Source organism: Syngnathus scovelli, chromosome 9 (assembly GCF_024217435.2).
Source record: "Syngnathus scovelli strain Florida chromosome 9, RoL_Ssco_1.2, whole genome shotgun sequence".
Classification (NCBI taxonomy): Eukaryota; Metazoa; Chordata; class Actinopteri; order Syngnathiformes; family Syngnathidae; genus Syngnathus; species Syngnathus scovelli.
Window position 1 is genome coordinate 8,991,228 of NC_090855.1, and position 24,600 is coordinate 9,015,827.

Consider the following 24,600-nt stretch of genomic DNA (forward strand, 5'->3'; position numbering starts at 1 on the left):
TGCATTCAGGTACATCACGAAACGGCTATCACCAACACGCTCATGGCGTTCTAACATTATACTAGGGTTGAGCGGAAAAATAAATTAAACAAGTAATGAATTTGATGTGCATTTAATACAAAGACAAAAAAATCAGGTAATTCCAATTTACCAGCAACAGCTATAAGATCGCAGGGTGGCTGCTCTCGTAGTATTATAAATATATATTTTTCTGTAATTTAAGTCAAGTCAATAACACACCATGTGCCATTTTAGTGCACACCAATTTAATGTATGGTTTGTCATAAAACTAAACAATAAACTTTTTTTTTTTTTCAATTGGGTGAAACCCTCTTGCCCTATTTTGGTCCTTTGCGTGGCCCGTCAACTGCTCATATTGCGCAAGTGCGCATGCTCAGTCGGCTGTTTGTATTGTGCACTTGACGGTTTGCGGTATATTTATAATTTGTGTTAAGAAGAATTTGTCTTCTTACAGACGCTACTTTTTGCTCATGGCTTTCCGAGTATGTTTAAGAAGTTCTGTAGTCGCCCGGCGACTATTGGGGGACAGTAACTTTCTTCATAGTGCATTTGTTTCGAGCAGCCGGATCCCCCTACCAGAACCTGTCAACACTCGTCTTTACACTAGTGAGTTTTTCTGTTTTGCGTTGTTACTAGTTCACTCCGTTTTTACCTGTACCTGTACTAGTATGTAACAAAAACTAATAATTTTGTCTCATGCATACCAATATATGGTAAATTGTTTTGTTGTCCTTCAGCTCCAGCGTTGTGGCTCGGTTGCCGAAGATTCGGTTCGGTGCCACAGATCACGGATGTGACCTACGAGCAGTTGAAGAAGCTCTTGGTCAGCGGCAAGACTGTTGTTATCGATGTCAGAGAGCCATGGGAGCTTCGAGAATACGGCTCCATCCCTGGCTCTTTAAACGTTCCCTGTAAGTGTTGCTATTCCATAATTGGAAATATTTTGACAGAAGCATGGACCAGAGCCGACCAGAGCCCATGTGACCCCTCTGTCGAGGAATATGGCGCCCCCTTCCATCGACAATTTACTGTACATATGCTTACAAAAGAAGTCAAATTTTAGTCTTAAATTTACAAGATCACGTAAATGGAACATTTTCATTTCAATACTGTATCCTATTGTCGAATTATGGGAGTGACTTGTTGCAAAACCTAATCGAACAAACAAAAAACACCCACATTTTGACCCCTGTTTCTATACCCAGCTAAATGCAATGTGAAAAGGGACAGGGCGTAATCGCGATGCAGTAAAATAGTTAAAATTGCAGTGATTACAAGTATTAAAAAACATCTTGGCCATAAATCTAAAATATTCAGTAGAAAAACCGTAAATGTCGCAGTAACTGAGTGTGCCTTTGTGTACGATCAAGCAATCCAGTTTATTGTGTGCCGTTCTGAACCTCAAAATGTCATATGTCGGGGCCGTCGGAAACTGACTCACTGTATTTTTTGGCCTCCGGTCCGTGACTTACCCATATGTTCACAACCCAATATTGAAGGTCTCAATACACCAGCTGTGAAACACTGATGGGATCATCTGTGTATTGATGTCTTTGCAGTGGGCCAGGTGAGCACAGCTCTGCAGCTCGATCCAGAAGAGTTCAATGAGAAGTACGGCGGTGAGATGCCCCAGAAGGTGGACAACATTGTGTTCACCTGCCTGGCAGGCATCAGGAGCAAGAATGCATTAGAAATGGCCTCCGAACTCGGATACAAAGAGTAAGACTCCTTCGTATGGTGATAGATTTTGGCAAAACTTCTAAAATTCTTTCTAAAAGGACTACGAGGTCATTTTCTTTGTTTTTGGTGATTATTGAGAAAGAAGGAATATGTGCTTTTGTTTCTGTAATGTGACAGAAAAAATGTTTTTGTCGACTTCATGATTCATTCTGCTGCTACCATAATGAGTTACATCATCAATTAGGACCAATAAGTCCTTTTAAGAAGCATCCTTGGAAGCACAAGGCATGCAATTAGTACCTCCAACATGCTTCACAGATGAATTTGTCTGTTTTGGATCATAAACAGATTATTTTTCTCTGCAGACTTTGGTCTCGCCATCACCTTGGTAGAGGTTCATATCGGTCTCATTAGTTCATAAAAGTCATCTTTGTACTTCATTGCAAAATCCAATATGGCCTTCTGATTCTTTTTGCATCTTGTGATATGGGCACGTATGCTTCTTTCAAAATCTTTATTGATGGCGTAACACATGATGGTCACATGACTTCTGAAATCTACAAAACACTTTTTTACCTAGCAATTTACAGGAAAAAAGGATGTGCCAAACTAATTGAGAGGATATTCACTTCCTTTTGGGGGAAAAGTGGAAGATCCTCAATGGGCAAAGTCAGTCGCCAGATCTTAACCCTATAGAATTTCACTTCCAGACGAGTAGACTGCTTCACAAACAAATGAAAACTGAAAGAGACTGCATTCAAATGAAAAATGCAACAGCCTGCTCAAGTTAGTAGGTCATGCATCTATAACCCTCCATTTTTTCCTCATTCTTTCAGAGTTCAGCATTACCCAGGTGGATGGCAAGACTGGGCAAAAAATGAACATCTAAACTGAAGGGTTTGCACAGACTCGAGCTTTTTTTTTGTTGTTTGCTTAATGCTGCAAATTATCTGTAATTTACATCCGGTAGGGAATAAGAGTGTAAAAAGGTTTTACACTCTTATTACATACAGTATGTACATTATTGACTCTTTTGAGATTTTGATTTATCGTCTAAACACATTTAATACTTGAAATATTTGTGAATTTTGTTTGATCTATCATTATTGACTAACCATACATTTACCAGTAATATTTGATACTGTTAATTATTATGAACTTATAGATCACATGCAAACAATGCCAATATCATTACCCTTGACTTGAATAAATGCAAGCTATTTCCCAATGATGTACTATGCAATGTTGAAAAAAAGTGTTATATTAAATACTGTGAACAATTCTACGTTCAAGTTTATCTTCTGGGTTTTGTAAACAGATGCTGTAGAACTCAGAATTGCTCAGAATTATTAAGGGTTTGATTTACCAGGGAGCTTTTTTTCTTTTCAGTCGTGTATATATATTTGATTGAGTTTATTAAAAAAGAAATGGTGTGAGCCTAGATTACGCGCTCTGTCAACCGAAATGAGTCTATTTATGTTTCAGGTTTAATGGTCACTACCACCAAGCCTCCATGGAATAGCCATAAATCCTCCTGTTTGACCTGTCTCAGCAAATGTTGACTTGATTTTTGAAGAATTAAATGTTACGGAAAGTGCAAAGTCAATAGATAAAACTATCACTGAATGTCATAATTGATTTCATGTAAGAAATCAATTCCCAGAAAATGTTGAAAAGGATGCCATGTGACACACACTGACATCTGATTGTCCACATGCAACATTATAGACTCACACTTTTTGTCTTTTGTTTTTATGTCCACATTTTTTTTTTTCCCTCCCAAAAAGATAGGCGATAAACCTTTGCTAGAGGTTTGATGCAATTAAGCTCTCATGCTCTCAAACAAGTGTGACAATGGCCGAGCTTTTGCTTTGTGACATTGAGTGTACATCCTGGCAATGGTCCAATTCATAGATATCAATCTTGGGGGCCTAACGCTGGCATGACTAATTGCCGCCTGCAAAGGATGTCTGTGAGGATTGCGTGCTGTATAATTTCTGATCAAGTGATGCTTTAGGTAACAATGGATAACCCCACTGAGCAGACCCGACCACTATTTTCTCCCCTTATATCACCGTGCCATGTCAACTGTAAAATTCAGACTACAACGCCCACCCCCATCTTCTGCCGGCTTATTTCCCCTCAGTAGTAGTTAATTCCATTTTCTTTTTTCTGCATTTCTGCATACTCTTGATTTTAATCTGCCAAAAACAGACCAGACTAATAAGTACTAATTTGTGTCAAATCTTGCCAGGGCTCTTTGTCCCTCCACCGCCCTCATCAGGTCACCCTCCAGCTTCTGCTTGGCATTCAATTAAAGTCCCTCGTCCCATCAGAGCAGATCATGTCAGTTCTGCATCTATACTCCCTCCTCTGACTGGCCAGAGCTTGGTCTTCATGTCTGTCGTCTGCCATTGTACATCCTCAAAGGTAGTGTGAACCTGCAGGTGAACCCTCATTGTTGATGGATGAGGAGATGGATTATAATTATTCAACCCACATACATATATGATATACATACACAGAGACAGGAAATATCGCAACTCCTCAGCAGAAATATTCGTCAATCTTCACAAGGATCAAGGATGCGTGCCTATAGGTACAATTTCATTTCTGTCTACATGTGGAGCTCCACTGTTTGTGTTCTAAGATCAATTGCTTGAAGGGTGACTGTATAACGTTGCCATGTCGGTTTTATTTGTAGGCCTGTATGATGTAAAACATTTGCATAGATTTATAGATACAAAGTCTTGCATATGAATATTTATCTATTTACCTTGTCAAATGATGGTTAATAATTACTGTAAAAAAATCATAAACAATTCTGTTTCTTGACATTAATAGAATACTAAATATGAATAATAACATCATTAAAGGCAATTTGAGCAAATTTGCCATTTCATAAGCGTGAATCAAAATGGTAGCAAACCACGTCAATCAGCACCAAAGTAGCTCTCTGTGCTCCTTTCTATCTTTATGCAGTCAGTGCATACAATTAGAAAGCACTAATTGGGTCATAGTTCACAAAGCTGACCTTCACAAACAAGTGCATGTTCATTTCTTGCTCTTTTCATGGGTGACAAAGTGAATGTGAGTTGTCGCCAATCTCTGAATGCTCTGTGATTAATTGTCAATCAATACAGGAGGTCGTATGTCTTTCATCCAAAAGTAACTTGGATGAGCTCCATCTCAGCCATGACCCTGACCAGAATAATTCTTGGAAAACATATGCAAGGATAGACACTTGTTAAATGAGCTGGCATACAACTACATATCTCCTTTCGAGGCCAGGCTCTTTAACAATTATAACATGCTTCTTTTATAAAAACTTTGCCATTCTCTCTTCATTATGAAAAGGCAAGGATTACGTGGTAGAGGGTGACCATTGGAAAAACAACGATGCCTTTGATGACAGACAGCAAGAAATCCCAAGTGACCCTCTCACCCTTAAACCTTGACACCTCCATGGTGACCAAACCCCATATCTGGGTAATGACCTTTGCCCTTGAGCAGATGACCATGAGTGGCCTTTGCTATGGCATTGACCCATGAGAGTTAAATATACCTCTGCCTTGCAATGATGACCTAATTTTTAAAGCATTTAAGTGACGTGCACCACCATTTTACTAGAAATAAACTCATTAGGAGTCATGTTAAGCCCATTTTCCTATGTACATATGGACAGATGATGGACAGATGGATAGCTCGATCCATCCTCAAATCTTAAATACATTTTTATTTTGCTCATAATCTACTGAGCTAAAACACGTATAAAGAAAATAGTACAACCGAGAAAGAGTATGGCAGTTAACCTGACACTTTCTGTAGGGCCAAAGATTCCATCGGTCAAATTTTGTCCTCACAAGTGAATGACAGCATACAGCCGTTTCCTGTCCTCATTCCATCCACTTCCACACCTTTTCTTCCTGCTACTGATTGAGAGCGATCGAATTTGGCCAGCAGATGCCAAACATGCTCAGTGTCCTACTTCAGGGGCTTGTAGCAGAGAAATGAAGCATACCAATCCCAGAGAAGCCGAAGGAATGCAACACATGATCGTCATTTCCAATTTTAATAATGCTACACAAATGCATGAGTTTAAATTAATGAAATCAGGGTGTCACTGTGAATTGTTTCTGTCTGGAACATGGAGTCTCAGTATTATTTTTGGTTTTAATGGGTCTATCCACATTGAAGGAGAGTGAAGAAAACTGCATTTAAAGTATGCATTACTCCATACGGGACAAACCTAACACATCTGACACATTTATCATAATAGATGCAAGAGTTACCATGTAGACATTTAAGAAACAAAGGTTGAAGCAAATGGATGGCCCTTTTAATTTGAAAAATGTAAATGTTTGCATGTATACTCATGCTTGGAGGGGACAATTAGTTTGACTGTAGAAATGTCAATCGCCCCCATAATGACGTGCGGTACGATGGTCATGTCATTAGATCACATTTTGTTAAAACGATTTACTAATGCGCATCCAATCTGAATGGACCGTATATATTCTTATACGTAGACTTGACTTAAGGAAATCAGATACAATAGCATTAAATGGTGGAAAGGATGAAATTCATCACGGATTTAATTAACAGCTTCAGTGTGTGCGTGAACGAGCGGGCACTGTGTTTATCGTTCGTGTGCGTGAGCGCTGACAGCGGAGCTCTCCATGGTGCCTCACAAAATGCCGGCGCTGCAATAGATCAGGGTTAAAATTGAAAATTGAATAAATAATACATTTCCATCAAAGCGTAAACGAAATTCCTCTTGAATCATTGTGTTTGGGTCACCTCAAATTACAGTTTAAAATTTAGCTAATTAAAAAAAACAAAAAAAAAAACACGATACAGACTTTTTTTTTTTTACAAAATTATGTAATGTTCCTTATTGGTAAGAGGATTGCTGTTACATTTCGGTTCAATTTAATTGTGACATTTAAAAAATAATGAAGTTATATAGCAATGAAGTAACATACAAATTACAAAATAAACTTGCAATTATTCTTTGTTGGCAAATTAAAATCCTAGAAATGTTATTATATGTTTATCTTATTCTATTAATTTATTTTATTTTTTAAAATGCAAGTTGATGTGACTATTTCTAATTGTGGCCATTTCCGCGTTAAGTAACGGGCGATCCTAGTCCACCATGAGGACATTTAACAAACAACTATGAAATTCGTGAGATAAAAGCCATAAAACATCGGGTCCTTTTTAAGTCTATATAGGCCAGTGGGTTGCATGTTAGAAACATGCTCTTTGCCATTAGTTGTTTTGCATAGACTTTTGCTTTACAGAAACACGCCGCACATTCAATTGGGTCACTAACCTTCATCCCGCGGCAAAAATGCAGTTTTTACCCTGAGAAGCGGGAAGGAACTGTGTATTCATCAAGGAGGCAAAAGTTGTGACTCTCTTAGAAACTGGTGATCTTCAGTCACTTTTGTGCATATGCTTTGGTGGCTAAATCCCAATTAGAGTCGGCTGACACGCTGCTCTATTCATGCGCGGCCCTGCCTGCATACATTTGCTGGGGAATGAACGGCTTAAATAGATGTGCCGCTAAATGCGTCGGACACCAGAGAGAATCGGCCTGAGTGACACTTTCTTTCTGAGGCACTCGAGTGAGAAAAGGTATGAATTTATAAGGTACAGCGAAACACATCAATTCACAAGACTTCACACGCCTTTGTCCGAATCTCCTCATGCGAGACAAAGTGAGTTTGAACCCGGGAAATGGGAATGAAAAAGTCCCAGCGCGGAAAGTTTTTAGAGACTGGATTGCCAAAACTTTTGAATAAAACCCACACACGAACAGCCTGTGATATGACTCTAATATGCTTTGCAATATGAATCTGGATTAGAATCGCAATGATGTCACCTGGTGGGAGTCCCATACAAGCTCAATTACTACTCACGGGGGTCGCTAATATCCCACCCGCATTAACGAGATGGCCGGTCCTTGGTGCAGCTTGCTTTTTTCCCTTGTACTCTCAGCAAGGAAACACAACCGGTGCACAAAAAAAAATTACAAGTTTTTTTTTTTTTTTTTAATCTTTGTCCCCGCGTGGCTTCAAATCAGTTAAAGATGAATTATATGCAATGGTGCACTGCTGTCTGCTGAAAGAGGTGTGACTGATGTATGCGGAGATGTCCACTTCCATGAAGAGAAATAATTAATTTCTTTCATTTTTTTCCCCCTCAAAGCCACTTCTAAAACGTGGGAATCTTTCAGAAATAGGCCACACTGCAAAGTGAGACAATGATTGGGCTGTGTTGAATAGAGGCAAACAAAGTTTTATGGGTCGACATAAAAAATGTGTTTTCTTGTGAGCTCACAGGGGTCTTAAATAGTGGGCCATTGAAACCAGTCCAGGAGAGGTGGTGGTGAACCCTTGGCACCGCTCAAGTATAGTCAGCGAGCATGAATGGAGATCCCTGGTGGGGTATTGCTCTAGCCTTGCTTTGCAGACAGGTTGTTCCTCTATATTCATGGCTCATAATGGCCAACCAGTTAAATCAGAGCCCCACCGCTTATAGTAAAACATCCAAAAAGGACTGGCAAGAGTCAAGCTTAGGCGCCCATAAAACCTTCCTCTCCACTTCAAATAATTCAATTCTTCCCAGGTCGTAATTAAATAGCTTTACAAAGTTGCCACTCTTGATTGACTCCACAATACTGTCATAGAATAAAGATCCGACTATGTAATTAATGTTTCTTTTTCTTGTGGAAAAAAGGGAAGAGACAATACCGCTAGTCAAACCATTTAAATTAATTTAATTTTCCATCCCAATTGCTTCCAAGTCTGCTTTCATGCTTGACACATGCAGTTAGCCTGTGACTTTTCTTGTTGGCTTCTGTGCACAACGGAGTGACTTTTAGTCAGAAAAATCCTCCCTTGAACAATGCAGGGCTGGATTTAGAGATGGGGATCTAACATGCTTTACAACAGCACACGGCGCGGATGGGAACCGGCGGGAGAAAAGAAAAAAAAAAAGCTATGCGTTAATAAATAACCCCCTCGCCCCTCCCCTACACAGTCAGGCACTAACATTCCGTATATTGATGAAATTGTTCGCTTGTCTTTGAGTTGACGGTACGCGCAGGAGGGAGGCGCAATACCGAGCAGGAGGCATTCACTTCCACCCACGCATGCACCGAAATCGATGTGCATTGATTGTTTCATCTGCTATCATCTCCAAAGTGATCAAATTCCCGTGATTACCATTCCAATTAAATGCATTTGATTCAAAATGTAATTATTGCTAGGCGTTGTATGACACTTAATTTTGTATTAAAATCTTGCTGGCCGTGCGCTAGAATTGACGACACTTGTCGGAGTGGACAGGTCAATGTTAACATGTTCAAGACCTGAATGGCTCGCCCACAGGTCCTTGTTCTCTTCATTTGTTTGGACTCATCACTGCATTATCAAAGGACCTATGTCAGTAAAAAATAAAAATAAAAAAAATAACAACTGCAGAACCACATGTTTGGCGCCTCATTTTTCCACGCGCTTCCTTTATGGCTTTTATTATTATGTTATTATGGGTAAGTATCTTACGTTGAATAAATAATATTTGTCAGCAGGAAAACATTGATGTACTCTTGTTTTTTTCCTTTACAAAATGTATTTTCTCCTCTTTGCGCAAAACGCAATGCATGAAAATAACGCAACACGTGCTTTGCGTTTTATTTTATTTACGTTGTATCAGTGATTAAGGAACTAACATGAATATGATTTTTACCGGAATATTTTCGCCTCAAAATGTATTTGGCATACATAACAACGTTGTCTGAAGCTCATTACAAGGGAGACACGTGCCGCAATATATATAGAGTGCGACTCAAATAGAAAATACAATATGATCATTTGTGTAGGCGAGAATTAGAAAAATGTTGTCTGAGTTTGACCTTTTTTTCCCCCCCACTTCTCCTGCTGCTGGTGCTTCCCTTTCAGTATACCTGCCTGATCTCAAGCCGGCACACGCCGAGAGTCAATAGAAGTTAACAAGTCCTCTAAACTTCCCCGATCCTTTTGTCTAAATGAGGACACAAAGGAGGAGAAGAATACCCCGCTTTGAAGTTTATAAAAAGCCTAAAGAATGCTGGCAGAGTAGATTTAAAGTAGCCATTGATTCCCAAAACCTGCCTTGAATGGAGAGAATGGGAAGGGATGAGGATTTATGGTCAAATTATACAGTGGATTTGTCAGTTAAAATATCGGAACTGTCTGGAAGACAAAACCACATGCTGAGGATTAATGGTTGCTCTGGACCTTTGATTATGCATCCTCTTTTCTCTGCCCTTGACAAATTGGATTTTGGGGATGGGAAGGTCGCCTGGCCCTTTGTGTCTCCTGACCAGTTTGGAGCAATTCATTATTCGGCGAGGCGAGGGAAAGTCTCCATGTGACCATGCAGGCCGGTGCGTTGCACTGTCCTCACAGCTGCTGGATTTGCCCGGCGCTCTCACACTCACACGCACGCGCGCGCCCGCGCACACGGCCCCGCAAACTCAGGACCACTCTCTTCCCATCTGAGCCACACTAGCATCCCGGGCTGGGGAGGGGGTGGTCAGAGGGTTGGAGGCGGAGGGGGTTACCTTTCCTACACCCATCACTAGAAAAGCGGGGTGCGTAACGCCACCCCTTCACTTTGAGAGCGGATATTGGCCGGTTCTTTTTCTCTCCTCTTCCTCCTTGAACCTTCTTCCCTGCACTCTCTCACCCGGCTTCCATCAGCCTTCATGGTTCTGATCTCACCCCACGCCATGCAAGCCACCCGGGCGTCCACCACTGTCAGTGTGGTTTCAGACTGTGGAATCCCGGCCGGGCTCCGAATAGGTCCGGTCCCTGGCATCTTTAAATTGGGGAAGTACCTGTCGGACCGCAAAGAAGTTGGGCCAAAGAAAAAGGTAACTTCAAAACTGGATGAACTTTTTCATTTAATTTCATTTTTTAGTACGATATATCTTATTTGTAACTTTTGAAAAAAATATCCACGTGCAGCTTTGACTCGCTCATGAAACCCGTGGTCATTCTTTTTTTTTTAAAATTAGTCTATATTACAGATCGGAATTCCTTCAGAAAGGAAATAATAACCTTTTAGATTTGTTTGTCAAGTCAGTTTTTAAATTATAGGAGAAATATCTGCAAATACTTGATTTATTTTACTGTTGAAATAAAAGAACTGGATTTGGACATTTTTAAAAGAATACTGTCAAGATTGATTTCTCTTATTAATCGGTTCGGCCTGTCAGCCAGGAAATAATTGAGCCCAATCAGCGGCCAACTTGTCAGTCTGGGCGTCTACTTAACCGTTCTAATGGGCGAGCTGGCCTGCTGTGTGCGGCTTTCATGCCCTCAGCAGCCTCACATTTCTCTGCCTGGCGGGCCTGTTATCTCGATGAGTTGCTTAATTTTAATGAAATATGGCCAGAGCCAAAATGTCATCGGAGCTTGGATGAAAAAAAAAAAAAAAAAAAAAAAAAAAAGATTAAAAAATACATTCATGTTTTCTAGAAGGGGTCCAATTTTCAAATCAGTCTCGGACTTTATTTTACATTATATTTGAACAAAAAAGTTAAATTGTCACAGTCTTATTTATTGAGAAACAATAGTTAACAATTTGCCACTATACATGCATCTAGAGGCTGAGACAGTTATTGTTGAGGCTGTCAGTGGTGGTGATTGATGCATCTAAATGCGTGGCCCCGGGCTGAGGGCGTTCATCAGGTGCAATCTCCGTGTCAAATGTTACGCTTGAATCTTTCATGTCCTTGAACAGTTTAAAAACGCTCTGACACTCCTCAAATTTGTTTCCCATATCAACTCAATTAGGCCTGTATGTCATTCACTTTAGTAAATTATCAGCGGAGCGGATAAAGACGCATTAACCGTGTTTTGGTCATGCGTGAGCGCAGCACCTCTTGGTGCCATATTCACGCTTAGTGGGAGGAATCTAAACAGATATCAAATTAAAAGTATACAAAACGCGTGGGATAAATGTAGGCTAATGGATATTTAAAAGTAATCTGCTAATTTCTTGTTTTGATCAGATCCGTTTAGTGCGTGAAGAGTGTGTGGATGAGTCCGGCTGTCCCGTGTCAGACTGGATCGGATACATCCGAGCCGCCAGAAACACGCAAGAACAAAATCTAGAGGCTGTGTCTGACCTACCTGGTGGACAGGTAAATATTAAATCCACTAGTTCTTTATCATGAATCACTTCCGTTCTTTTTTTTATTTTTTTTTTTTAAATAAAACTTTTGACACTACCGTTTGTTTTCCTAATATTCTAAGATATTTTACCGCGTGATGAGAGAAATTCCTGCAGGAGAAGAACTCAGTGTTTGGTATTCAAACGCTTTGGCCCAATGGTACGACATGCCCACGACGGCCACCCCTACGCACGACGAGAAAGGTAGGCAAAACTCATCCTAAATTTCCTCACAAGTTTGGATTGTATATATAAAGGTCAATTCATAACAGGAAGAAGAAAATCCTTCTCACAATTAATCTTTGTCAAAATATCGGGCAAATTAAAGTTTAGTAATGTCTATCGACATTAGAGGGCCCGTCACTGCACTGTTAAAGGCAGCCAACAGCAATCTTTCCAGCGCTTTAATCTGGGATGGTAATCAATTAAATATCGTCATTTTCCCGAGGCAGTCTTTTTAAAATATTGATTTAAATGTCTATTTTGGTGAAGTTATTTCGTTTGAAATCCATGACATTTGCGTATTTGCATTACATTTACTTGACAAATTATGTAATTATACAACCACCGCTGTATTAAAAAATAAGATACCCTTATTAGAAAAAATAAGTAACCATTAAATAAACCAAACTGAACTATATGTGAGCGCCCTCCTGTAAAAATCAATTCTAAGATGAAATGGAACGATATATATAGTTTAACATTTCAAATGTATGCATGCCAATTTGTCTACTAAAAGGCACCTTCTTTCTTGCATTCACATTTTTGTATGGTGCTTTGTATTAAGGGATTATTCTAAATCCCTGTGATCTCAACAAAACACCAGCTCATTTGGAGTTAATCCGTTTAAAAATAAATCAAAAGATTGTCAAGAACCCACTGCAAATAAATTGCATTAACAGACAATGGGTTGTATATACTTTTGTAGCCGATCAAATAAATCTGATCAACACCGCAAGCGAGTACAATTAAAAAAAATAACACCATGATTGCCGTGTTTGAATTTCGGGAATTAAAAAATGAAAACCTTCATCACATACAAAAAAAAAAAAAAAAAAACTGTCCGTGTCTCTGCAGCTTCAAAAAAGAAGAGGCTGGTTATTCAGTTGGGGGTTAACGAATGTCACGGTGCCATTAATATTCATTTATTCAAAAGCAAATAAATTAAAAAAACAAGTGCTTCACGGTAAATTAGGTGGGTGCGTTAAGGTATTGTGAGCTAATGAATGCTAACTTTTATGTGGGGTGTATATTGCCCTGATTCTCGGCCCAGCACACCGCGTGTATTCGCTCGTGGACATACGCTGGCTCCCATTATTAGGCGTCAACAGATGGGCCAGCGTCATTGTTTCTACAGACTTGCGATTTCAAGCCACAGCTGCTGTCACTTCCACGGGAAAGAGCCCAGAAAGGAAAAGTAGAACCTTCAATGCATCGCCAGATTGGGCTGGGCGTTTGCTCTTTTGATGGGGTCTGTTAACAATGGCCCGGGTGAGGATTACAAAATCATTACATCTATATCAACCTCTGAATACTCGCCTGGGAGTCATTAAAAAGATGACTCGCCCTGACTGTCACCCAAAACCCGATCGGGTCTGACTTGTTAAAAGTTCCTTTCAAGGGAAATATATATTTGAGTAATAATGCTATACTAATGAAATTAACTATTTCTTGAGTCCCGTTATGATTTTTTTTTTGTTCTGGCATGTAGTGGAGATGGGGAGTGACATTCAATAATTGTGTTTATTATTTTGAATGTATTGTAAAACTTCATTGCAGTACATTGGGAGCTGTTTCGAATATTTTGAACTTTCCAGTTCAGCTAAATAAGATAAAATAACTTTTAGATTTTTTTATGCAATTCAGTTCTGAATGAGCAACAACCACACTAAACATTAATAATAAATTAAAACCTTTGATATGCGGATTGTGTATTATTATTATTATTATTAAATCACTTCACTGGTTTCTTTTATATCAAAGAACCGCCGAAACATGTCAGGTAATGAACCTAAAACAATTTGTTTGATATAAAAGAAACCAGTGAAGTGATTTAAAAAAAGGAAAAACAACTTAGTACAATTATTATTATTATTATTGCTACTACTATTATTAGTAGTCGTACTACTAGTAGTAGTAGTAGTATGTTGCTGCAGTCCTGTAGATGAGTTAAATTTGTAAATTGTGTTATCGTACATTATTATCATATCTCATAATACACTAATAATTGGACTCATCATAGCTCATAAAACAATCATAATTCTTATTTTTTTCAAATCAATTATTTGGACATTTTGAATGCACACAGGTTCTCAGACTTGGAAACATTTACCAGTGTCTTATGTGTGATGAGAGCACTCAATGACACAAGCGTCACCAGACTTTTTTAAATTATTATTATTACTATTATTATGATTATTATTTTACAATTTTCATCACAATTGATGTTTAATTAGCCTTTTTTGTTCTTTTGTGCAGGTGAAGAGCGCTACATCTGTTGGTACTGCTGGAGAATCTTTAAATACCCCAACACACTCAAAGCCCACGTGCACTTCCACTGCGCGCTGAGCAATGGGCGCGGGTTCGTGAACAGCGAGCAAGCCAGAGGCACGGAGAACTTCAGCAGATCTCCAAAGTCTGGAGACATCCCTAACACGTCTTGCTCACCCAGGAGCTCTCAGAGCATCTCCTCCATCTCCGACTCCAGCAGGAGGTCACTGACCTCGCCTTTCTTGGGCAAGGCCGGACTGGTGAAAAAGAGTAGCTCAGAGGAGCAGGACAGAGCCCTGGACATGAGCGTCACTTCATCGCGGAACCAAGGACACATGCTCGGCCTTGGCGCAGCATCCTCGATGCTGAGTTCTATGGGCTTCCACCCGGGTGTCCGCTCCGCATTCAAACCAACAGGCGTCGCGAAGGTCCCAGTGGTTGACGCGCATCGAGAGGATGCCAGCTCCAAGATGGGTGCCTTCGGCAAAGTCATCGGGAACATGAAACCGATGCGAAACATGGTGGGCGAGACGTTAAACGGAAGCGGGAATCCCGCAGCAAAGTGTGCCCCAGGTATAGGTGACGCTCCAAGTATGGTGCCATGTTCCAACACCATCAGAGGCTTCCCGTTGCTCCCTCATATAGAGGAAACGTCGGCTTTCAAACATGTTGAAAGCCGAGTGCATGCCGGGCTGTCCCCCTCCCGGTACCCGCACATGCACCCGGGACTCCACTTTGAAAGGTTCTCTCTGCCCAACTTCGACGGTGTCAAGACTTACGGTGGCGACTGTAACATCCCCCTGATGCCCTTCACTGTTTACAACGGAGAGTTTCTGTACAGTTCGCCATATTACCCTCTTAAATTCCACTTCAGCAATCTCCTCAAGTACCCAGAGTCCATGCCCTACTTTGGCGCACCTTCTCTCAGTCAAGACATGCAGGGCACAATCACCAACATTGATCGGGAGATAGCTATGCACACGCAACAGCTGTCTGAAATTGCCAATGAGAAGAACCGGACCAGACTGGACCCCTTGCCCGCAGGCAGCACCAGCAACTCCAACTCCGGCAAACCAAAAAAGGGACACTTATGTCTGTACTGTGGCAAACTGTACTCCAGGAAATATGGCCTGAAAATCCATATGAGGACTCACACCGGCTACAAGCCGCTCAAGTGCAAAGTGTGCTTCAGGCCCTTCGGTGACCCCAGCAACCTGAACAAGCATATTCGGCTCCATGCGGAGGGCAACACCCCCTACAGGTGCGACTTCTGCGGCAAAGTTCTAGTCCGGAGGAGAGATTTGGAGAGACACGTCAAGTCCAGACATCCCGGTCAGAGCGTCAAGAAGCTGGAAGACAAGGCGGGCCTGTTCGATGATGCCGAGCTGAAGAGCGACAATGACAGCGACGTGGACGTCTGCTTTACTGACGACCAAAGTGAGCCTGAATCCAGCAAGAATAATGACTGAGACTCAACTAAAAACAAAACAACAATAAAAGACAATGAAAGAAAAAACATGAATATTATTAAATCTGGCTTTGAATCCTGCCCTCCACTCCTCCAACATTTTATTTATATCCTAATCCTCCACACTTTGGACTGACAGCCAGTTTAATTCCAATTTATTGACATTTTTATTGCTCTATTTCAAAGGGACGTTTCTATTTCTGTTTAATAACACAACACCATAAAGACTGTAAAATAATCAAGTTATGTCATAGACTCTACAAATGAAACTTGGTGTTTTGAAATGCAAAATGCAGCCAAGGTTGTTTCAGTGTTTGACACACTGTCGGCTTTCTAAATTCAACAAACTGTTTTAAATATGTCACGACTTTCGCTTGTCTTTTTCTGTAATCTTTTTTGATAAAAGAGGGTCTTTTTTTTAAATACATCTTGCTTCACAAAAGGCCTGCTTTTATACAAGAACACTGCAGTTCAACAAAACTGGAAAAATACCAAATTTGTTATAATTTGTTTACCACTGACTGGTAAAACGGACATATTGGCCTACTATTCCCAATAACATTTCCTTTACAGCAACCTCAACTGCACTTTAAGGAAAACATTTAATTGCAACCAAACCGCTGCCTGGTGATTATTATGACAATTAAACCTATTTCCTTTACATTCATCATTCGAGATCCAGCTCCTTGCACCTCTCTAATGAATACACATCCTTAAATTTGCACTTTCTCGAGGCACGCTGTTCTTAAAGAAGCAAACAGCTGTTTTTATTTATGGAATTATTTCAGAAAAAAAAATGTATAGATCTATGTAAACTATGATATTTCACATTACAGTGTTGTACAAGTGTGTTAATACCTCATTTTGTCAATGACGACAATATTATATCCTTGTCTTAAATGTGGCTGTCTTTCTTAAATAAATCATACAAAAAATTGTGTATTTCAGTCATACGACTTCATATGAGCAATTAAGACCTTGTATATTTGCAGAAATAGTTCATAATGACTGAACTCATCCATGCATATAAGCGTAAAATTCCCCCAAATGTGAATATGATTTTTAGACAGTTTAAACCTTCCTAAATCACTAATAATAATAATAATAATAATAATAATAATAATAATAATAATAATAATAATAATAATAATACGTAGTGTTAATAAATTATATTAATTGATCAATACTCCTACTACCATTACTCTACTACTACTACTACACTACTCAAAGCAATTATTACTATCATTCAGTTGGTTAATTGATCAAATAGAGTGACTGACATTGTCGCTTTTATATTTTTATGCATTTTATTTGGTGCTTTCATTTTCACATAATAAAAATACAAGATGCAAGTGAAGCCATTTAATGGTTAGCCCTGCTTTCATTTCACTTGTTTATGAAAAGCCATCAGCCTTCTTTGTTTCCCTTTACAAATAAACAAGGCATCTTGCAATGATGTTGTGAATGCACTTGCCAATGCAGGTGCACAGCATTCCTACATGCCACAATAGTGTGACCTTGGTGTATATTCTGAAACCATTTGTTTTCAATTTCGAGGCAATCGACAGGTAGTCGTCGTTCCAGCATTGCCATGGTAATAATGGCAGGAGACAAGTCAAAACACCAGATGGAGGGGGGGTAATTTATTTTTTCTTTAAGTCTTGATATAACTGGTTAGGAACATAAAATAGTTCATTGATTTATTCCATTCTTGTGGGGATTTGAGCCAAATTCGATCAATATTGACTGATGTACACATTTCACTCTATTCATTAGGCCTAAATACAATAGCAAAAGATAATTTTAGGTTGAGGAATTCTATACATTTTGGTCTAGCAGAAACCTAAACTCTAATTAAAACACAAACATCAGATCAATGTAATATTTGAGTTTAACATGAATAATATTTTTCTGCTTGACCAATCAAAGATGCTGGCAATACGGGTACTTTTACAAAACACTCTGCATCTTTTGACTCCGCTACGGCTATATGCAGTGATTGCTCTTTGTGACTCTTGTCTGACTTCACCATGCAGGCCTGCATGATGTAATGTAAAGTGATGTGAGTCTGACAAGGATACAGAGTTATGAAGATGATGTTATGATAAAGGCTGTGTGACACAGGCATCATTGGCTGCCTGAGCTTGAGTATGATTCAAAATGTGAAAAAAACAAAACACAAAACAAAAAACACCACAATGCTTGCATAGCAGGTAGCACAAGCAGCTAGCACTGCCCATTTCAGAGAAGTGAATGAAGTTTTTTTGTCATTGTTGCTGAACCTAAACCAGGAACCTAAATATAAATATCTTATGTTGTTTTATGTATTGAATATGTTGTCAGCAATTTTTGAAGATATTTTCTTGGCTTGAATTTATTTTTCTCCAATGCATTTTAACTATAAAGTATTTTAAGGCTGAAGGAGATCCAGGGTTTGATCCATATGGGAGAATGTTTTTTTTTTTTTTTTTGGTGCCTCAATGGAAAGAAACTTTTTTCCCCCCCTAAAATGTGGCAGAACGTGACAATTTCAAAATTTCCATCTCCAGCACTGGAGAACAAATTTGTATCCTTTAATGTAGCAATCATATCTCCAGTAATGTCAGTCATCTTTCAAATAAATACTGGCATCAGGTTTTTTTTTTTTTTGGCGGCTAATTCTGACTGCAGTGACGTATGTTTTGACAGAAAACAAAGTTTTGGTATTTGCCACTTTTAGTTTTGGAATTAACAATAAAATGTCTCTTCAACCATTACTTGATGATGAAATGTGCTAACCACCTGTAGTGCAGCACTGTACATTTTTCCTGAACATCAGACTCACTACTATGGTCAGACAATGTTGTTTTGGGTATGCCATACCTGCGCACACTTACACTAACATTTAACACACTACATATGCTGTTTTCGTAGATAAATGTTGTCAGCAATTATACATGAAAGCAGTAATGTTCAATTTGGTCTTGGGCCAAATGTTTGCATTTTTAAGTTTCAAAACGAATAAATTGTTCTGAACAAAACCAAAAGTAGTGAATGTAGAAATGTAAAAATGTAGAAAAAAAACATGTAAATAACCCCCCTCCAAAAAAAAAAAAAACTTTCAGAGTGCATTTCAAGGTTGCCCACAACTGGCTATTCCACTGTGTGATGAAGCATCTCTGACATAGAGACAGTGGATGCCTACCTCTTCACCAGGCCAATGATACTGAGTGACTGCTATGCTGCAGGTAGTTTTGGACATAAACACAGGTAGAGTCATCACGCACAACTGGTCAGACAATTCTTGAGAGATATGGAACAAACGATATGACATCCACACAACATAAAAACTGCCTGACAGAGTAACGAGGACTGATTTTGCCACTGCTGTCAGCCTGTTCTCCTGGAGCAGGTAAACCAGGTAGGGTAAACACACTGCTGGTTTCCAAAAGTTGCGCAGGGGGGAAGAAATACTTGCGGATGTGGAAAAACAGAGAAGGCACCATGAGGGCAAAGTGATAGAAGTTGACATGCATGCACAACTAACTGGAGGGAGGCAAAGAGAAGGACATCAGTAGACAGGAAAATTGACAGCTGTGCATTTGAATCAGTGCATCAACTAACATTTGCTGCCTTTGGAATTGTGCCTGCTCTGCTTCAAAAGGTCAGAGAATTCTTTTTTTTTTTTCTAGTTGGCCTGAAAGTTCTTTTCTTTTTTGTTTTTGCAAGGAAGATTATTAAGCACAGGAGCAGGAATCAGGCAGCGGAAGGAGAAAACGAGATGACAAGTTAGGCTTAGATTGATAAGTGAGCAGAAGCAGTTGATGGATGGACCACAACTTCAGCGGGATAAGTCCCCGATTTGGCCTCAGTGTGTCAGTTGTGATAGCAGCAGGTAGAAGGTTGGGACTGTGACACACCAGCTGTGGCCCACTGGTACTCACTCCTCCTCCATCCCTCCACCACCTCTGCAACACATACACATGCTAAACAGGCCACTGTCTCTGCAGCCTTCCCACATTCAGCTGCAAATGAGCCCGCTCTGGGCCCCAGCCCTGTCTGTTTGATGTCATGAATAATGAGGGATGAATTTTCATCTGCCCAGGTTTGTGAAAACTATAATATCTATTGTTCGGATGCCTCATACAAAGCAGTCAGGTCTGAGTGCTCAGGAGTCCATTCATGTCCAACTTACAAATATCTGCAATTCAAATCTCAACATTAGCAGACTGATTTGTTAAAATCAGCAACTTTAACAGTGCGGCTACATTAGACTCCCCATGAACATCGAAAAACCAAACAGTGGCCATACTGTCATTGAGAAGAAGCTCATGTGCTCAACATGAAACCTAAGCTCATCTATTTCATTGTGACTCAAGTGTCTTCTTTCTTTCTCTTTCTTTGTTGTTTAGGGACATTAATGAACATTTCAAAATAGAATGTAACTGCACCCAGTTATAGTCAATTTCCTGAGGTGGGCATCATCCGTCCATCCCTGAGTTTCCGTCCCTAACCCACATGGGGCTAGCCTGCCTCTCGTCACTGAGAGCCAATCGGTTAGGGTTAGGGTTAGGGTTAGGGTTAGGGTTAACCCTACGGTGTTGAAAATATAATTTCGACATCACACACAGGCGCTGCACAACGCTGCACACAGCCAAACATGAATTTAAAAAAAAATAAAATAAAAACAACAGACACACACAAGCACATCGTTGTGATTGGTGATATAACAATACATGTCATCGTGGTCTGCGGGACCAAAATGTATACAACTCTGTTTTAATATTGTTATTATTTTTTTTATTTGGCTACATGTCATGTGTGTGGCACCTGGATGTGACATCCTGGTAAATCTATTCTCAGTGATTGGCTGACTCGGACCGACGGGGTGAGATTGAAATAGGGATGAAAAATTCAGTGACAGAGGACAATCCCCACTTCTGCTAATTTCCATTGGTTGTCCCTCGGTCATAAGGAGCATGCCAAATATAAGTCAACAAAAACTATAACAATTTGACAGGAAAGCAAAAGACAATGACTAATACAGACACGATGGAAACACGATTGTTAAAAACAACAATATGTATGACTAAAACCCCAACAGGTATTATTGTTGACAAATGTGGTTGTCAATTAATTATTTCTTTAAATTATGTTTAATTGAGCTTCATGAGATGACTCTTAATCAGATTCTATTTGTGATTTATTTGTTTTAGTGAAAACATATGAACAATTTTGGAGAAGTTAAGGTGTAAATAGAAACAACAACTACAATTACCACTACTTTTATTCTACTACGAATAGAGTGGCATAAACATATGCAGCCTGTCAACATGATCCAATTCTAAACCACTGTAAAGTACAACCACAAGAATAATAGCTATATAGGTATCATTTCAGTATATTTGTACTAATGTGGCTGATGCATGTACGCGTGCACAGTGTAAAGAATGTATTTTCCAATTTTACACCATTTGATGGAAGATGGTCTGGTCTTTATGCTCCAGGACTGTGAAAGTGGCAGGTCTAGTAGCTGCCATTGACTAATTGGCATTCGAGAAGTTGGATTGTATTGAGACCCACGGGCAGCTACAAGCTATTATTGAACCTTAATGAGAAAAACATTTAGCTTGTCAACTTGTTGACATTTCGAAATGTCTTTTTCCGAGACATTTAGATTCATTATTCTGCATAGGTTGCTGCGAAGATTTCTATTAATACTTGAGCTGAATAAACTCATTCCTCTGACAAGATTTTTATCATTGAGCTGTGTCAATTGTAAAAGTTATACATGCTGTGGTCTATTGATTTTTCTATTACCTTCAGCCTACTAAACAAAGCGAGTGACTGCTAATGCACTTGCCATTACCATTCAGCTTGCTGAACAAGGTCTCTGACGGCCATCCTCTCTTAACTATCCAAAAGAACTAACAATTATTCACGTTCGTATACAGGTTACCTTGTTTAAAAAGACACATATTCATAAAAAAAACACAACAGACACGTAATCATTTTATTATTCTGCTACTTAATGATAGAAAAAATAAAACAGCCGTCTAAATCATATGCCTCATTTCACTTAGACTCCTAAGGTTTATAAACCACTTAACATGACATTTATTGCAAGTTAAAGAATCATTTAGAATGATGAGGGCTTTTTTCTATGGGCAACAGTATTCAGTAGTTCCTCAATGTATATCAATAGGAGTCTTTATTTTTTGAATGTATTAAGTAGGCTATTCCTTGCTTTTAATTCATACGATGCTAGCTTTCTGTTTGCATCCATCCATCCATCCCTCCATCCCTCCATCCATCCATCCATCCATCCATCCATCCATCCATCCATCCATCCATCCATCCATCCATCCATCCATCCATCCATCCATGCATCCATCCATCCATCCATCCATCCATCCATCCATCCATCCATCCATCCATCCATCCATCCATCCATCCATCCATCCATCCATCCATCCATCCATCCATCCATCCATCCATCCATCCATCCATCCATCCATCCATCCAGCCACCCATGATCAATCTAATAATCAAATAAATATCAACTGTCTGTTGTGTCAGGTTAGGATTGGAACTTTTCAGCAATTTTGTCTACATGATGCTGATTATCTTCACTGCATTCTATGTTGTTCCAATGCCTTGAAAATTATTTTGTGCCTTTCTCACACACCCGACTGATGCCAAGAAATTCTGCTGTAACATCTTAAAATTGATCATTTATCAAAATTAATCAACATCTTTACACTTTCTACTATTTATGAATGGTCAGTGATAAGAAAAGGCATCATATTTTATTCAAATAGAATATTTCCAGTTTGTGTTTCAATTGATTTTGTTAACATTATGGTTGATGTAAAAGGTGAAAATAAAATAGTGAATAGACATTTTATTACTGAAACATATAAATCGATATAAGATCATCCATCTAGTCATATCTCTTAGTAGCCTCGTTGATGTTTGGCAGAGTGAATGTGCTTACAAACGCAACATATTTTTTAATCTTGAGGTGACAATCATTACCAAACACTACAAAGGCCGACTATTTAAATCCTTGCTCTTATTGAAGATTGATTGATATTGACTGAAGATGAGAAGTTAAAAAAAAAAAAAACTCAAGAAAGGCAGGAGAAAAAAGAAAAAAAAGGAAACAAAAGCCACGATAGACGCTGGGAGAAAACGTGGAGAAGAATAAGAGGACGGATACCCAGAAAGAGGGAGACAGAAAGAACAAGACATGCATTGAGAAAGATGGAGAAGAGGAGGTTCTTTTGGGGTGCAGTGGGCTGTGAGACAGGCCCATTCACTATGATCTAAACACTGCGTCCCACTGCGCATCGGCGCTCTCACCCAGGCAGCCAACATTGGCCACAGACTCAAAAGTTAACCAGTCAACTCCATTACAGTGCAGGGGGCGTGTACAGACCTGCCACACCAAAGCGATCATGCCAGCCAGCCAAGAATATTAATTGCTTTTAAATGAAGTGGAAGTCTCTTTATTGGGTGTCTGGTGTTGGTTTGTTATCTGTGGGGCTGCAAAGGCCCCATTGCGCTTTGGTCTTGCCGCCATTGAAAGCGAGACTGACTCTTGATGAGGTCATTGATCAGCAGGGGCTGTATACTCCCAGTGGGTTTTTGTGAGTCCTGCCCCTTTAACTACCCCTTTTGTATTCTGTCCATTGAGTCCTCAATGCACTCTGGTCAATAAACATATTTGTTAATGATGTATCCTCCCAAGAGTCGATTTAGTTCAAAGCATGTTGTTGCACTGTGCGCTATGATATGCGGTAAACCTGCGATTTCAAATAAATGGTGCACAGGTTTTGGGCTACAGAAGAATATAGAGTCAAATATTAACTGCACAGATTACCAGATTATAGAGTACAATTTCTTTTGTGCCTTTGACTCAAATTTGAACAATAAAATGGTGGATTATCTTTTACTTCCAACTCTCTCTGGATGAATAAATCACACTGTTCACATTAGTCTATTCTTGGAGTTATTTCCTTCACTTGCTCTAGCTACTCTCCTTAGGAGTAGCCATCTTGCAAATATGACTGCAAAAGCACAGCTCAGGATGCTCAATGAGGCAAAGAAAAATCCTACACGATAACATCTCTGTCAGCAAATTTACAATCAGGTACAACATTAAACAAGAAAGGAAACTATTGGAGAACAACAGAGAAAATAATATTGCTACAAAGTTGAGAACCAGGATGTTCTACAGTGGCACTCGTGTGCACAGATCGAACCCAAGTTGAGTTGTTTGGAAGAAATGCTACACAGCCGTGGAGCAACGTAAGATGGAGCACATCACTATCAAAACCTCATCCCTTGCTGTGAATTATAGAAAAAAGGATATTGTGGCTTTGGCTGCTTCCTCGCTTCAGATTGCTGTATGTTTTGCCATATAGATGAAAAAAAGAAAACTTACCATCTGTCTGACACCTGAAGTTTGAAAAAATCATGCAAAAAAAAAAAAAGCAAGCAGGACGACATCCCATAAGGCAGAAGTTAATCAACGACTAAATGGCTTCAGCAGAAGATGAGTCCTGGCCGCAACCTGAGTGAGATAGCAAAGCATGACCACAAATATTAGATTTTTATTGAATTTTGTAGAGAAATATCCCCCCCAAAAATTCTGACCATTGTGCTGGTCTGATCTGTAACGACTGGAAATATTTGGATTCTTACACAGTTTAGATTTTAGAATGATC

The 24,600-nt window shown here is 39.5% G+C and overlaps 2 protein-coding genes across 3 annotated transcripts; both read left to right on the top strand.

The window, feature by feature from the left end:
• The first annotated feature begins 367 nt into the window (after positions 1 to 367).
• tstd3 (thiosulfate sulfurtransferase like domain containing 3) lies at positions 368 to 4,594 on the top strand. 2 transcript variants are annotated; one of them, XM_049729947.2, is made up of 5 exons: positions 368 to 627; positions 759 to 932; positions 1,581 to 1,740; positions 2,538 to 2,598; positions 3,187 to 4,594. In XM_049729947.2, exons 1-4 carry the CDS (start codon positions 492 to 494, stop codon positions 2,593 to 2,595), a joined length of 528 nt encoding a protein of 175 aa, XP_049585904.1. In that variant the 5' UTR covers positions 368 to 491; the 3' UTR covers positions 2,596 to 2,598; positions 3,187 to 4,594. The 2 variants fall into 2 exon arrangements, with proteins under 2 accessions (XP_049585904.1, XP_049585903.1); XM_049729946.2 differs by lacking the exon at positions 3,187 to 4,594 and having other exon boundaries at positions 369 to 627; positions 2,538 to 2,986.
• A 5,700-nt stretch (positions 4,595 to 10,294) lies between these two features.
• On the top strand, positions 10,295 to 16,831 carry prdm13 (PR domain containing 13). The gene is made up of 4 exons (XM_049730282.2): positions 10,295 to 10,627; positions 11,771 to 11,902; positions 12,015 to 12,135; positions 14,410 to 16,831. The coding sequence occupies exons 1-4, from the start codon at positions 10,460 to 10,462 to the stop codon at positions 15,888 to 15,890; spliced, it is 1,902 nt and encodes a 633-aa protein (XP_049586239.1). The 5' UTR covers positions 10,295 to 10,459; the 3' UTR covers positions 15,891 to 16,831.
• Positions 16,832 to 24,600: the final 7,769 nt, after the last annotated feature.